Genomic DNA, 17,135 nt, shown 5'->3' with positions numbered 1-17,135 from the left:
CCTGCCTACCTGCTCCCTCTTGAACATGCTAATCTAGGAACGGGCAAGAAATGCCTCTTTTGAACATGCAAATACAGCAACAAGCAAGAAAGGCCTCCTGTGGCTGCCTTCAGGAGGCATTGAGAGCATCTGAAGAATGTCCCCATTCTAGGCAAAGCGTTGTGTGCCTAGAACCACAGTTACTGTAGGGCAGGAGTGTAGGGGAGAGTGGGGAGGGGATGACAATGGCTGCATTAACCCCCTTGCAGCCTTTGCTTGCCCTATGGCTGCTGTTGGATTTGGATCCAGCCCAGGAGTCTGCTTGCAGTCCAAAAGCAACAGCAAAGAGATCAGTGGTCCAGAATTGGCCCGGAGTCACAGGTGAGTTAGACACTCCTGCTTTAGAGTAAATAACCATTTCTTATCTGATTTCTAACAAAGTATGCAGATAGCAAATATTTCCACCTACAAAATGGTATTCCTTAATGTTGCCTATGCAGATATTTTTGGTATTTATTTGAGCAGGTGATATGTGCCAAACCTTTAAAAGGAGAATTTACATGCTCTTAGGAAAATAGGTGAGGTGTCTTTGTATTTTACTGCTTTCATTAAACCCTTTGGAATAAAGTTGTCTTGACATCCTGAAATATATTTTATTTGCTAGTGGCTCAAGTAAAAAAGCTAAAGCAGTGGAAGAGGAATAAGGCTGAACATCCTGTCCAAGGTAACAAACTTTTTCAAATATGTTGTGTAACATCTGCTTTGATATGTCTGCTTTCATAGCTTTTAACAAAAACCAAAGAAAGAGAGAGAGAGATTGATTTTCTCCCTGTATGCAGGCTATACTAACTATTCTTTTGCATTTTTCTGAAACTTAGTATCATCTTTCTTTTCAGCCTTCTATTTTTTATACACATTCTTGCTAATAAATAGTGAGTAATGCATAAGGGGACAAATCAATCAGTATCAGTAGTGTATTTGGGGCATGGTCAAAAGACCATTGGATTCAGTCAAGCTTTTGAGGCCTTATGCAAGTTGGATGGATGTCTGCATATGAAAAATACTGCCTTCTCAGCTGTTCCATTCTCTGTCTTAATCCTCCCACCCTCATCTTCACTCCTGCTGGGTTTTGATCAGCTTGAAGTCTGTTTGATGGAGGCCTTATCACCTTATCTGTATTTGTGAAGTGTCTAGTTTACTCCTAGTGACTGTGCTGTAATAAATGTTATGTCATTTCATAACAAGTGCTCTAAAAATATTTGAAGTGAGTGGCATTCAATATAGTGTAGACCACATATGTACATTAGTGCCCTTAACTAGCTCATAATATGGGGTTTAAAAAAGAAAACAAGATTTCCAACCTACATATCCATTAAAATCAATAACCATTCACCACTTTTTGGTATTTGAACATCTATCTACTAAGATAAGCGTTTTTTTTTGTTGGTTTAGCTTGTTTTAATTCTTTGATTCATAGTCAAGGAGGACCTTGTCCAGAGATTATGATTTCTCTTATGTTTTGATGTCACATGGATCAGGCTCCATACCCTTGTCATAGTTAGCTTCACATGTATTGGAATACCCACTTCCAGTGCATAAATTCCTTGAGGAATTTAGACCCTATCTGTGAAATTGTTAAGAGCAGTTCACTTTATTTATACTGATTTGGATTGTCACCTTCCTTATCTAGAAAACCAGGTCTAATACCAGTTCTTGTGTAGTAAATCCTTGATGCTTCTCCAGCCTTTAATAATAGAAACAGTATATCATTTTACAAGCATTAAAGAATTTGCATTGTACCTGAGAGGGGCAGGAAGCATTATCCATATTTTACAAGACCCATCATTTGCAGAGTATTTCAGCATGTGCCTGTCTTTAAGCATGTGATGGCTACCACACAATCAGTAAGTGCCCCCAGGTAAGGTTCAGAGAAAGAGGTTAAGGGACTTGATCAATTTTTCAAATGAAAGATACTGGATGGGCTGAAGTGAAAAGAGGAAACCAAGTAACAATAGTGCTGCTTCTAAGGCTGTATCAGAAGTAACTCCTGAGATGGGACTCCTCCTTTGTGTTTTGTTTCCACTCCTATCTGTATATAGAAGGTAGCATTGGCCATTGCCCACAAGAAAACCAGGATCTTAGCAACAAGAATCTCAAACCCAGAAAGGAGCCTTTTGTCCAGCATTCTGCAAAGTCTGAACTTTTAATCTGAAAAAATCCATCTTTCTGTTGCAAAGGTGCAAAGGTTTTGATAGAAACCCACACAAAATATTTCAAGTGAACCCCCCATCAGGTGTTCGTGTTTGTGTTAATTTTCTAACACGTGAAATGTTAATCACATAATTTTTTACTTTTGCAGTAAACTTTATACTTACCTCTGACCTGAAGGTGTTTAGGGAGACATGTAAAAGGTGGCCATGAGGTATTCGTCTCACTAGAAGAGTAGTCCCCTCTAATACTATAAAGGGTTTAGGCCTGAGGAGAACTCAAGCACTTCTTCTTTTCATGGAGTTCTGAAACTCCCTGGTGATGAAATATTCCTGTCCCTGCAGAACAATCATGGTGATGATCAGGAGAAACTGTAGCTACTAGTAATCTCTCCACTACCACTTTACTATGTCCTTTTCCTGTGTCGTCTTTTTTTTTTTTTTTAATTCCATCATGTATGCATTATTCTCAGACAACATAACTCAAAGGAAGTCAAAATCCAAGGCCAAAAGACTTGTTCTGAAGCCAGTCAGTTTGTTTAAAATTTAGATAAGTGTAACCAACAAAAAATCAAAGTAAATAAAAAACAGCTATTCTGTTCTGAGACTCCAGAAGAAGCCCAAACTCATTGTCTATCACCAGTCCAGATCAGCAAAACTGTTCCAGATAAGAAGCAGTCACATCAATCTTGGTTGCCTCTGCTCAGCTACAGGCCCACATCTTACAACAAAGAGAATTGAGCAAGTCCAAGACAGTCTCCATTGCTCTGAGGAAAGTAACACCCTGTGAAAAGGAGTGAGTTACACTGCCCTTTTTGCAGTTTGGCTCATTTGTACAAGTTGAGTTCATAATAGCACAGACTTCCCCATGTGATTTTCTTCAAAACCAGATCCCTGACTCTCCTGGCCAGTGAGTACCGGTGGAGAGGACCTTGGGCTATGGCTGGCAGTTATTGCCTCCCTTACGGAATGCTTTCTAGCAGCCATGAAATAAATTTATATCCCGTCTGTGTTTCAGAAACTAACCCTCAGTGCTGAAAATCTAGCCAGCATTCAAGCCTATTAAATGAGCTGTTCACCCTGCATCTGAATTTGTTGCCCAGAAGTCGGGCAGAAGCACAGTGACCACTTTATAATAGAGTTTCAACCTTAATCACTTTAATTCCACTTTAAGAAAGAGTAAGCTCCATTCTGCCATCTTAAAAAAAGGCAAGAGTAGAAGCAGCAAAGAAATAATATGATGCAAGGAAGAATTTGGAGAACTTTTACTTTGCCTTTTAGTTTTGGATGTGGTTTTTTATAATTATTTTTAATTAGTCATGCTTAAGACTTAAAACCTATGACTGTTCTGTGGCTTGATACAGATGGAATGTCACATTATCATCACATGGTAAGGCATGAAATTTATTTACTTTACATAAACAACCTCTACTTAAAACAACTTAATACAGAACATTCCTTGGTCAATGAGCAGCATTATGTAGGACTCAGTATATCGTTTTGTGTGACCAGCATAAAAAAAGGCATCATTGTTTGTCCATGACTAGCATTTACAGTAAACAAAATGTTTTTGAATAGAATGTAAGCAAACTGTAGAGCAGCTGCCAAGAGATGAAATCTAGTCAGTTTGTTGCAGTCCAGAACATGCTTTATGTGCATTGAGAATAAACGTGTAGGTTGCACTATGCATATTTTAAAGGAGAATTTAACAGTTTGAGCATTTGAAGTATTGAAAAGAAATTTCTGAACAGTGAAGCTACTTCAGTTGGCTGTTGCAGAACATTTTCATGCTTTCTCTGGTTCCCAAAAAGAAAAACAGCACAGCATAAAAATGAATAATGTCCATAAGTGAGTCTGTTGTGCTCTGCCAGACTGAATAAGGAATATTTTCAGATAATCTGATATTTGCAGTATTATGAAGCTCAGCTTTTAGAACTATTAGGTCATAGATTTCATAGACATCAGGGCTGGAAGGGACCTCGGGAGATCATCAAGTCCAGCCCCCTGCCCAAAGGGCAGGAAGTCAGCTGGGGTCATAGGATCCCAGCAACATAAGCATCCAATTTACTCTTGAAGGTGTTCAATGTAGATGCTTGAACCACCTCCGAGGGCAGACTGTTCCAGACCTTGGGGGCTCGGACAGTAAAAAAAATTCTTCCTTATGTCCAGCCTAAAACGGTCTTGCAGGAGTTTGTGACCGTTCAACCTCGTCATCCCTCGGGGCACTCTGGTGAACAAACGTTCCCCCAGATCCTGGTGGTCACCCTTGATAAACTTATAGGTCATATCCTGTGTTTAAGTAGAAAACTGAACCTAGCAAGATAATGGGCAAACAGAGTCATTCTTTTTATTTCTCGACCCCTGCACCAATAGGAAATTCTTATTCCTACAGTATTTTTTACATGGCAGTGGAGCCATTTCCCTCCTTCCATCTACATATAGTGGTGGCTTTCCAAAAAACCAAAAAAAAATGTTTTTAACTGATTTCCATTTACTCTTGCTGTGCCTCATAGAATGTAAAGGGCAGGTGTCAACGTCTTCCTAATGTTTTCCATCCTCAGCTCAGTTTTGTTAAACCTGGTATGCCAGAAGAGTCCAAGTATTGAATGGATAACTTATTTTCTTGCTAGCAAAGCCAGCTGCTCCATGGTCATCTTGTAACTCATGAAAATGATCGATCATCACCAATCAGCAATGGTTACAGGCCTGACATAATTCAAACTTGCAGCCTTTATGCACTCAAAAGGAAGCTGAAGTTGTACCCAGGCTTATCTTGGGAGACACGATGTTTGTCTCCTAGGTACGGGATGTCTTTTGGGCAAGACCTTTCCAAAGGCAAAAAATATCTAGGTGGAAAATCTTACCCTTTAAATCTGAAAAGCATCCCAAGCTGGCAAGAGGGCCCTGTTTGATACAAGCTCATCTTCTCTACCAGTCAAACTTAAAATTGCTTCAACTTTTTCTGTTTCATCTGAAAACCTGTTTTTAAATGTTTTGGATCACTCTTCCAATGAGAGACTGTTTAGTACATTAACTTGGCTGCCAACTATGACCTTCCTGTTTCTCCTGATCTTGCTTTCAGTTGCTTCAGGCAATGTAGATCTGAGCATGACTTTTTATAGACAAAGGTACTGTGTGGCCTGTGGGACCTCCCAGACTTAAAGGAAAACATTTCCAAACATTATCATAGATTTCATAGACATTTGGGCTGGAAGGGACCCCGGAGGATCATTGAGTCCAGCCCCCCGCCCCAGGGGCAGGAAGTCAGCAGGGATCATAGACAGGATCCCAGCAAGATGAGCATCCAAACGTGTTTTGAAGGCGTTCAAAGTGGGTGCTTGAACCGCCTCAGGTGGCAGGCTGTTCCAAACTGTGGGGGCTCGGACAGTGAAGAAGTTCTTCCTTATCTCCAGCCTGAACTGGTCACAGAGGAGTTTGTGACCATTCATAGTTTCATAGTTTCTAGGGTCGGAAGGGACCTGAGCAGATCATCTAGTCTGACCCCCTGCCATGGCAGGAAAGAATACTGGGGTCAAATGACCCCAGCAAGATGTTCATCTAACCTCCTCTTAAACACCCCCAGGGTAGGAGCCTGCACCACTTCTCTTGGAAGCTGGTTCCAGACCGTAGCCGCCCTGACTGTGAAGTCGCGCCTCCTGATATCTAACCTAAATCTACCCTCTGCCAGCTTGTGACCGTTATTCCTGGTCACTCCTGGCGGTGCTTGGGGAAACAGTGACTTCCCCAATGCTTGCTGATCCCCCCTGACTAGTTTATAACAGGCCACAAGATCCCCCCTCAGTCTTCTCTTTTGGAGGCTGAACAGGTTCAGGTCCCGTAACCTCTCCTCATAGGGCCTGCCCTGCTGTCCCCTGATCATACAGGTGGCCTCCTCTGGACCCTCTCCATGCTGTCGACATCCCTCTTGAAGTGTGGCGCCCAGAACTGGACGCAGTACTCCAGCTGCGGCCTGACCAGTGCCGCATAGAGGGGGAGGATCACCTCCTTGGACCTGCTCGAGATGCATCTGTGGATGCATGCCAAGGTGCGGTTGGCCTTCCTGACTGACATTAGATCTTGTCATCCCTTGGGGGGCTCTGGTGAACAGTCATTCCCACAGATCCTGGTGGTCACCCCGATAAACTTACAGGTGGCCACCAGATCACTCCTGAGCCTGTGCTTTTCCAGGCTGAGTAGCCCCACTGCTCTCAGCCTCTCATAAGGTCTGTTTTCCTGCCCTCTGATCACGCGCGTGGCTCTCCTCTTGCACCCTCTCAAGCTTCTCCGCATCCTTTTTGAATTACGGAGCCCAAAACTGGATGCAGTACTCCAAGTGCTGCCTCACCAAGGTCAAGTACAGCAGGAGAATGATGTCCTGGGATCTGCTTGTCAAACTCAAATTCTGAGAAAAACAAATGTGATCTTGTTGCTTTCATGCCCCTGCCATCCTGAAGGTGGCAGTGCTACTCATGCAATGCAAGGGCTCCATTATATTGTCCTGGTCAGTAAAGGTGGATGTTGCAAAGGTAGATGTTGGATGCTTGTGCTAGTCTTCCTTGCCTTGAAGACTACTGCTGTAGATCAGGCTACATCCTGAGTCCCCATAGAAACCAAAAATAATGCTAAGTGCACCTACTGACTGGATAAGAGGAGTATCTTCTCATAACCATATGACATACCAGTATTTCAAGACCAGTGCTGGTTGTCTGTTAGAGGGTAGAGTTTATATTGTATTTGATCTGTAAAGCATGTTGCCTAACAGATGCACCATGGAGGGCCTTATTCTAGGTGAAAAAGAACCTTGTTACTCCTAAATCCGCTGCATTTTCTGTAAAAAGTAAATCCTGTGAGTAGAGTAAGTAGAAATTCAGGAATTATTGGATTTCCTTCCTACAGTTGTGCTTAGAACTTCCTATTGTGGATCTTTTTTGTCTCCTACAAATGCGCTGTTTTCCTGGCTTCTAGTTGACTGAGGTGGCTCTGGTTTTGGATCCAGTCCAGTTGCTTTAACAAAGGTATTTTTGCCCCAGAAACCCACATCCTTCCCTTCTAAGGTCCAGCCCATCAGCCAGAACTAGTACCTGATGACCTGGTTTGTGAGACAGTTGCTCATAGACATCTGGAGAACTTTCCACTGTCCTGTAATGTTTGGAAAAAGCTCCTATAATTAAGCAGAGGGAGATGTTTTTTTAAGCTGACCAAGGTGTTTCAGTTAAACCTTAGATATTTTTTCCAGCAAGGATTTGACAGATCTCTTCATGCCTCTTCTAGTATCAGACATCTACCTTGGAGATTATGAAGAATATTCTTACAGGTCTGTTTCTTATAGATGATCTTTACATGGAGACTCTACGTTACCTGCTTTCTGTAGTGGCTATGGTTTCTGTTTGCCAGGTATCTGAAACAGCTGTTCTGAGTTGATCTCCCTACTTAATGATCCAGAATAGTGACTGGGGGTCTGCAGACTGTTTAAGGGGTGTGCAAAAGATAACTGTTGTCAATCAAAAATGTGTGGCTGCCCACACTTACATTTCAAAGGGGTCCACATCTCCATTCAAGTTTTTTTTTTTTAGGGCTCGGCAAATGAAAAAAGTTGAAAACCATTAGTCTAGAATGACAAAGCTGGCTTCTGAACAAGGCAACAGTGCAGGGGTGCCCAACTGCTTTTCTTACATCCTTCTTCCAGTGTTGGCAAGGTCTAGCTGGGAAGGTTTGCATTAAGAGGATACAAGATTTGAGTGAATAAGAACTTGTTCCTGTACTTCTGACGGTCCAGAAGTAGGATGTAAAATCTTTAGAAATGTTGTTCAAGTGTGTTACAGTGATGCTGAAGGGAAGGCAGCCTTATGTAGTAGATTAAAGACTCTGCCTATCAGTACTTTTTGGGCTGAGGCACGATGACTGTCTAAATCAGATAGGTAGCAAAGCTGCACCATGGTCTCTATGTGCCTCTTCACTAGGTATTGGAGAGAAGACATTTAAGTAAAGATTCTGTGCCTTGCTCCCTGTCCCTCTTCACTGCCACAGGGGCATAAAGGAACTGGAAAAAAGGCTGCAGCTGATGGTTGAGAATTTCCTCTTGTTTGGCATCTAGGTTAATTACTCACAGCATTAGGGTGTGATGGGCAAGGAGAATCTGGGGGGTAGGTCCCCTTTCATCAATCACCAGCTGACGTGACCAGTTGGAGTGGACCCTTAGACTGCTGTGACCTGGGATAGCTTCAGGAGCAAGAAACCATAGCTGGTCTCCTGCTGGTCTCCTCTTTGACACAGACACAGAAGGCAATTTGGCCCTGGTGTTTCTGCAGAAGCAGCTCATGGAAGAGCTGCCTGAGCCTCCCTTTTTAGAGGGCTTGTCTACACTAGGGGACACTCAAAGTTAATCCAAATTACCTTTCATATTATACAAGTTGTCCTGAGCCAAGTGAGAATCTAAACTTGTCCACTGGAGAGAGACCACTGTGGACAGTTTTTCTTCAGCCCCATAAATAGTGCCGTGCTGCTTTCCTCACCCTATTGTAAGCATGCTTTTCTCCCAGAAGGGTCCGCTTTTACTATGTTACATCTGTGCACTAGAGTATATATTTTAAAATACAACATGAAATTTGGAAAGCATCAGGGTCTGAGGTTATATGCATGATAGGTTTTTTGGGGGGAAGGGGGACAAATTGCAAACTTCTTTGGTGATTTAACATCCTGTGCTATGTAGATGAAATATTAAGCTATTAACTTTTGTGGCAGATATAGAAATGCACATGAGACATATAGCTGTAGGCTTCAGACATATATACATAGTGAACTGTCAGCTTGCATTCTGTATGTAGGTATCAACTACATTTATTCATGAACATTCACACCTTTGTTTATATTCTATTTTCTTATGTACCTTTTTCAGAATCAATGATTTTTAAAAAACTGGCAGATCTAGACTTTAGAGTATTAAGCTTAATGAAAAATTAAAAAGAAGTATGGGTTCATTACAGCATGTCTATATATAGCAACTCCTACTTGACTATAAATATTCTCTTTTCCCAGGAATATAATAATTATTTTAAATAAAAAAAGAAAAGAAACATTAGTTTGGACTCACTTAGTAGCAATTATATGTTTAAGAGGTGTAAATAACTTGCTATCCAGACATTACAAATATCCAGGTGCTCTGTATGTGCTGATGACAACAAAATTGAAAAGAAAGACTGTAATAATTCTGACTGGTTTTCTCTGCAGAAGATATTGATTATTTGTGTGTGGTGAGAGATTTGGAAAATTCAATTAAAGGAGTTGTGCAAAGGTTTCATAAATTTTCCTTGTACAGCGTGTACACAGACATTGTTGCGTATTAAATCAATGCAGCACTTCACAATATATTTTCTTTGAAACATAAAAATAAATAACATTTAAACAGTTCTGCTTACTACAGAAACAAATTTTATTTTCTGTGAAGCATTTAGTCATGTGCTATCACTGACTCATACACATTTGCCAGCTGTAACAAATTTTATAGACATTTTCTCCAGAGACATAGCTCATATACTATGAATTTTTAAATGAGCAAATGGTGAAGAAGGGATGTCAGCAATATAAAAATTGATCAGTTAAAAGATAAAAGCATAAGTAAAGAGATTTGTATGGTAGTCTTAATAGGTTTTATTAAATAAAAATACTATAAAGAGACAGTAATGAATAGACTGAAGGTTTTAACTGTGGTTGAGGTGGAGAAAAATTATTCTGGCACATTTAGTAGAAGATTGGTTTTATATCACCTGACAGGTGAACATTTTTTTTCTCTCCTCCTTAGATCTGTAAATGTTTTAGAGCAGTCAAACTTGCAAAAAAAACCACACCAAAAAAAAACTGGGGGGAGTAAGGAAGGGGGGAAAAATAGGCAAAACTTGGAAAGATCCTGTTCCTTTACTGTGCTCATGGATGGGAGCTAGGGGGTATGAAAACTCCTGCCATCCTATCTGGGCATCAGGGCAGGACCTTGAGCTAGTTCTTGGACAACAACCCTGTAAACTCCAACTCCAAGGAAATGTGATCTCCAGGTCAGGGGAACTTAGTCTGGCTTTCTCATACAGTCCGTGTGTGTTGCAGTCAGCAGCTTTGGCTAGTAGGGGACTCCCCCACTGCTTCAAAATGAAGTGTTTGTCCTGTCCTTTCTGGCCACCTCCAATTGTAGGCTGGCCTACAGGATTTTGATGGCAGGGGATGGCCTGGGCAACACATTCTGGCTGCAGTGGTCAGACACAATGTTACTTTACTGAGGGTTAGATGAGTTTTGTGAGATGATGTTTTGTGTTTGTTTAAAGGGAAAATAATTCATACTTAAGATCTTGCATATAAAGATGTTGTGAAAGAGTGGAGAATTTTTATTTTTAGAGCCACTGATTACCTTCTTGTTAGCTTCCCAAAGAAGAGAAATGTTTAATCAAACTATTATGATAGGCTTAATAACCCATGGGAATATCTAGGGAACATGTAATAAATTGTATTTCTGTTGGCTGTTTGAATGAGAAACTGTTAATACCATATGTATGAAGGGGATAATAAATATGGTTATTTTCTCAGATATGCTACCAGTGGAGACACTGAAGGGAAAGTCTTCAATGAATGCAGTTTAATACAAACCTAGTTGACTTATGTTGTCAGGATATCTTGTTCAACTGTGTGCAGTGCATTGCTTGATTTCCGCATGTGTATTGCCCCCCCCAAACGCTCTGCATGGACTCTAAAGGCTGCATTTGGGCAAACAAAGGAATTATTCAAAGTAATGACATTTTAGCCAGAAATTACACTTGACATGAGTAACTAAGCCATTCAGAAACAGTGGTCTCTCTATTAACTGACAGCAAAAGACTTATTGTATGGAAAAATTTGAGACGGCTGTAACAGTAAAGCCTCGTTAATTCAAAATGTAGGGGACCAAAAAATACCGACTTTGAAATAAACAGGTTCAAAATAACCATACCAATTAGTAATTTGCATATATCCAAATTACTCTGGGTACATATAGACTAAGTTCATCCACATGCAGACCTTACTAATTGATAAAAAGTAAGTGAGGAGTTACCCAGTGACTAAACAGATTTCATGAGATATACCACAAGGTGTTCCTAATGTAGACCAGCAGCAATGATCAAGGGGCCCTTTTTCTTCTGCTGAGATCCATCTAAGGGCAGAACTGTCCCACCTCCCACTTCCTGCCCGTCCCACCACTCCCCGTCCCCACCATGGATCTGGCATCCCTGATCCCACCTACTCCCAGTCCTGCCTCTGATGATCATGCATGTAGCTGGGGCTGCTGCTACCTTCCACTCCTGCAGGTTCCTCTGCACCCTGGCACTAGCTCTCTGGAGCAAGTGTCATCATGTATTGTGCAGTTTTTAATTTACACTTTTCGTGCCTTTTTTATTTAAAAGGAGAAAGTTAGTTATTGGGTTAACTAAAATGTGTATAGCAAGCATGGTTTGGAAGCACCTGTTTACCATTTTAACAAGAGATACTAAATGTATGTTTACTGTCACAACATGTTGATTTGAAGATTTTATTTTAAAAATTGGTTTCATCCAACATCATTCTGCTTGTGAAAGCTGAGTTTTGTTTTATCTGCAGAGTACAGTCGGCCTGTTAATAGCTATGAATTTTTCAAGTCCCTCCTTGACTGAGGTAAGCAAGTTTTTACATCATTGTGTGGCTGCACATATTAAAAGTTTACAAATGCTGTAATTACAAGGACAGAATGTATTCAAAATATTTGTATAACAATCTCTACAAAGTGGTTTTAGGTACTAAAGTATATAGTTGAGTTTATTTTAAGACCACTGCTGCTTGTTTGTACAATACCTCAGTAGCAAAAGAAAATCTACCGGTTAAACATGCACTGATTCATTCTACCAACTGATGGCTATGAAACCCACAGACATCTATCACATGGGACAGTAGTACAATTGGGGTTGTCCAGGTCAACAAGGTCCATCTCTAACGTTTTTCAGGCACATCACACGTGGACAGGTATGCATGACTAAAAGGATAGGAGTGTTTGAGGGTCAGAATATATTTACTCCTCCTTAAATGTTATGAACAACTCTGTTAATGAGCTATCTTGAAGAGGACTGCCTGTTGCTCTCCTGAACAAATAGATTAGACCATTCTTCACTGTGGTCTGTGCTGCTAGGAAGGGATTGCTGTCTGCTGCAGAAGTTCCATCACAAAAGGCCTGGGCTTCCCTGGAACCCATCGGTAAAGCTGTTGGGCATGTGGTCCTTCATAGGCAGTTGGCCTAGTAATGTCAGTGAAGGAAATACACTTTTCTCGTTAAGGTTATGTACAGACATTCAGGGAGATTAGGGGGTGGTTAGATTGAGTTAAAAATGGCCACCCAATCTAAAGTCAGCCAGGATGTAGGAGGCCAAGCAAGGTCCTTGGTGGGGAGAGGGATCGGGGCTGGTGGGGGATAACAAGCAAAGTCTGCAGGGGGATTGGATCATGGGGAGAAGCAAGGTCTATGGGAGGGATGGGGGTGCAAGCAGGGCCTGTTGGGGGAATCGGGGGAGCTAGCAGGGTCTGTGGGGGGTTGGTGGGGATCAGGGAGGCTAGTGGGTTTGGAGGGATTGGGGGGACAGGCAGGGTAGATGTGGGGGTTGGTGGGGTCCAGAAGGGTTTGGCAGGATCACTGGGGCTAGTGGGGTGGCTTGGGGGGATATGGTGGTGGTTCTTCCCCTCCCCAGGATTAGGGGCTATTTTTAGCCCCCCAACCCCTCCCCAGACTAACAGTCCCTCCCACCCATGGCAAACCATCTGCCACCCCGATCCTTCCTGCCCATCCCCCAACTCTTACTTTGATTGGCTTGTGGGATGGGGGCTTGGGGGGAGGGAAAGCTGGTCCGTGGGGGAAGGGGGGTTGTCTGTCTGTGGGAGGGGCAAGGAGCTAAGGGACTAAAAATAGGTAGGTAGCGGCTGCACTGGAAACTGTACAGAAATTCAGTTGATCAGTCTCAACTGACCCAATGTCAGTTCGACCGCCTCAGAGGTACAGTTAACTTAGATGAGGTCTGCCAATTTTAGACTGATCTAAACTTCCTGAACTTCTGCAGTTTGCAGTTAGATCCCCAGGGTGCAGACAGCGTAGCTCAGAACGAATGTTGTGAAGCAGTCCGAGTTACAGCAGTTGCCCTCGACCAAACAGAAGTTCCCTGTTGGTTCTGGGGGCGGGGAATGTAGCTGCTGACTCGGAGCTGGCAGCCAGGTTCCCCTAGCAACAACTGGGGCTCGCTGTTTTCAGAATGGGAGGGGGGGAAAGGCAGTGGAGGGAGCTTGTTTTTGGGGTTCCCCAGCTGGTACTGAAGGGTGGGGTGTGTGAATTGGAGCTTCCCGTACCCGGGGGAGGGGGGTGTGTGAAAAACCCCAGACCAAACTCCCTCTGTACTCTTTCCCCACTTCCCTTTCAAAAACAGCAACAGGCTGGGAGCTCTGCAGACACAAGTTACAAAAGACTCTACATTTTGAAACGTTTTTATCTGATACCTCATGCGATAAGTTGTCAGATTTTGACCCAGTCGGCCTTTTTTTGAACCTGTCTGCAGCCACGCATGTGTTTGGTCACAGCTAGAAACTGCTTTCTGTGACCAGATCAGGTGAAAGTTGTCACTTCTGTCTGCACTTGTGGCCAAATTGAGCAAGAAATTGTCACTTCTGTCTGTACCCCCAGTTAAGTGTATGGTCTGCACCTGGGCAAACTAAGTTAGATCAGGTGGCTACTTTTAATGCAATGTAACCTCCCCAAACATCTGTACCTCACCTATAAGGCTGAGTCCAAATGAGTGTGGCTGTGTGGTATGTGGTGCTGTAGACATGTCTATAGTGCAGCATACTGCACAGTCAGCTGTTCTCTGTGCTACAAGGGTGTGCTGCCCATACATGCACTGCTCCAGTTGTAGGGGGTTTTTTTGACCTCTGGATATCCAGGGATCAAAAAAAAACCCAGAGCCGTGCTCTGGCTGCTGGCCAGGCTCCGCCCAGCAGGATCGCTGCAGCCCCAGGCCGTCCCCAGGACCCTAGGTAAGGCTGCTGGGGCCAGCACAGTGCTGGCCCCAGCTTCCCTTACCGCTCCTGGGGTAACTTGCCCTGCACCAAAGCCTGCATGGTATGGGCATTCCCTGGGGCCAAGTAGCTGTGGTGTAAGGTGCACTGCTGCTTGTCCCCAGGGAACCAAATGTCCATGCTTGTCTGGATGCAGCCAGAGAATCTTCTGCTTGTACTTCCTCTTATGCTGACCTCAGCTGTATGAGAAATTTTCTGTGCTTGTCATTGTCTTCTATTGAAATGTTCTTATTTGTGGGTAGTGCTAGTGACTGATTGGTTACACTAGGTGGATTTTAATTAAAAAAGGGCTGGATCTACATAAGAAACCTGGGACTCGCTCCAATCAAGTAGATGTTGCAGTCATTACATTTCAGGTACCTGAACTTCAGCATGGCACCCAGCTCCCAGTTAGATCTCTAGGCCCCTTGGCTTCCAGCTGGAGTCCCAAGATATGCACAGACAAGTGATTATACCAGTTTAAGGTAACAGAAACCTCAGGACAGGTACTGAAATTCTGGTATTTCATTGGCTGCTTATTCCTGTTGCAGTAATATAAGCAAACACCCAGTTAGAGACTGAGCCTCTCAATCAACAAAATACTGCTTGTGCCTAAGAACACAATTTGCTCAGGTATCACATTTCACAAATTAGTAGAACATTTTCATCATTAGATTCATGGATTTATTTACAAATTAATGGGAACTGATGAATAATGAAACTACCTTGCTCTTTAGAAAGGTTATTCTACATACTCATATTCAGTGATATTAAGAGCCAGTTGACCCACAGATTTTCCATGAAAAAAAACCCAAAGGCCACAAATCTATACTCATGTCTTTAAGGCTGGACTCTTTTGACACTCTGTGACTGCTTTATAACACAAGGTCTCTATGAGACCTTATACAGCCTCTCCACATTCTTGCTGTGTAAGGCAGAAGACAAATCTGGTGAAAAAGCTTTCAACAGCTGTGAGCATTAGGTTGCTTACTGTAACTTTCAGCACTTCAGGAAGAAAACTAATTACAACTTAGAAAACAGCATAATTAAAAAAAAAAAAATCAGTATTTCCTTTAATTTCTTTTTTCCTTTTGTTTTGCCTTCTCTTATATTTTTACATCATGAAGATAATATTGAGCAGATTCTTAATTGTGAACAAATTGTGGATATGGTTAGGTTTGCTATCTAATTGCTGATCACTTCATTCTTTTAACCCCACACAGGCATTATGCAAAAAATGCATTTTGTGTCAACCCAGAGTTTTCCATCTGCCAGATTGAACTTAAAAGGAGAGAAGAAATGACTGTAAATCTATCTCCCCAGCAAATGCCAGTTAAGGATTGCTCACTGCACGAGGCAGGTGCACATCTAGATACAATTTCTGGCATCTAATTTAATCTTTACAATGTGCACAACCAAATAATCTCAGTGTAAATAATACAGTTCTTAATGGCTCTTTTATGCAAGTGTTTGTACTATGAACTGATCTAGATTTCCTGATGTATAAAATGTAAACTTTTTCTGTGTGGAGTCATTACAGACAATAATTGTTCTGCCTTGGTATACAGGCTGCAATCTGCTTTTAGAGTTGATCAGGAAGAAACTGTATGCTCAGGGATGAACACTGGTTCCCAGGCCTTCAGAGCGACTGAAAATTTCACAGTAATGATATGCTCCATTTCTGTGGGAATGGATGCCAGTTTTACCATGAGCTGTGATGACTGCTTGCCAGTTTGTAGGGCTATATTTATGCAGTTCATCAGCCCACCCAAACGTTAGCAAGATGCCATTTAAGAGAAGTTGTGCCAGTTCCATGACATTTTCAGCAAATGCTTTCCATACCCCACATGTGGCATTTACAAATATTTTTTGATCAAATGATATAGAAAACTAGATCATGTTAGGAATTACTCTGTATACTCTATATATCTATGTTATGTTCACATTTAGTTACTCATGACCTTATTTCTATTCTACATGTAGAAATGTTAGTGCTAATAAAGGTATCTGAATTAGTTCCTTGATTTTTTTTTTAAACAGGTGTCCCCTTAACTGATGAATGATAGTAAGCAACTTACTCCAATTTGGATACTGCAGTAAGAAAAAGGGAAGAGTTGCCATAAAAGCAAGCTTGCTATTTTCATCCATTGATCCATCTGATTGATTGCCCTGAAAATTCTCTACCACCTTTTGTTAGACATTTGCCAAATTTGTACAGCCAGCAATAGCCAGCATGTTGCATAAGTACAGTGTGAGATGCACAAAAAGATACCGAAATTTGAATGTTGTCCTTCCCACCAACGTAAATTCCTGCTTTTCAAACTGGGTGAACACCATTAAACCAACCTTTAAGCTTGTCAGGCCTATGTAGGCTGTACTGCCATACCTAGCCAGAAATGCCTCCAGTCTAGGTGCAGTATGTACTGACAAAAAGCAGTTCAGTCAGCATAGATTTGCCACCTCCCCAAAAGACAAGCCAGGAAGAACACTTTCCTCTTGTCATAACTGTGTCTATACAAGAAGTTTTGCTGGCATAGCTCTATCAGCTAGGGAGTGTGGTTTTCTTTCCCTGGGAAAATTTTATTTTGAATATTTAGCCTGTGTAAAAGTAACCCTCCAAGTTAGAAGAGAGACCATCAGCAATTCTAAAACCATATAACAATAATCATTTGTACCTTAACAGCCATAAGCTAGAATACTCAGTGTTGGTAATAACTGTTCTAAGGAAAAAACTGGAAATGCAAGGTTATGGTAAGAGCTTGTCCAGATATTACTTGCATGTGTGATGTTATTAAAGCAGTTACTGTTTCTTTGACCTCTTGAATACACTAAGCTTTTGCCTTTCAGAAACAGCTGGGTCTGTTAAGAACC

The 17,135-nt window shown here is 41.9% G+C and overlaps 1 protein-coding gene across 3 annotated transcripts in view; it reads left to right on the top strand.

The window, feature by feature from the left end:
* ITGB3BP (integrin subunit beta 3 binding protein) overlaps positions 1 to 17,079 on the top strand; it is a 47,426-nt gene extending 30,347 nt beyond the window's left edge. For 2 of the 3 annotated variants that reach the window (XM_090048633.1, XM_090048631.1), the window contains exons 7-9: positions 644 to 703; positions 11,799 to 11,852; positions 15,488 to 16,280. In XM_090048633.1, coding sequence (XP_089904759.1) covers positions 644 to 703; positions 11,799 to 11,851 — 113 coding nt within the window. In that variant the 3' untranslated portion in view covers position 11,852; positions 15,488 to 16,280. Of the gene's footprint in view, positions 1 to 643; positions 704 to 11,798; positions 11,853 to 15,487; positions 16,281 to 16,304 lie in introns of those variants that run through there. The other variant, XM_090048632.1, reaches the window with a different exon arrangement.
* The last annotated feature ends 56 nt before the right edge of the window (positions 17,080 to 17,135 follow it).

The sequence above is a fragment of the Crocodylus siamensis genome, chromosome 5 (genome assembly GCF_052110815.1).
Source record: "Crocodylus siamensis isolate JL-2025a chromosome 5, ASM5211081v1, whole genome shotgun sequence".
NCBI classification, from domain to species: Eukaryota; Metazoa; Chordata; order Crocodylia; family Crocodylidae; genus Crocodylus; species Crocodylus siamensis.
The sequence above is the reverse complement of the archived record's forward strand: the minus strand, read 5'-3'. Positions and strand labels throughout refer to the sequence as shown.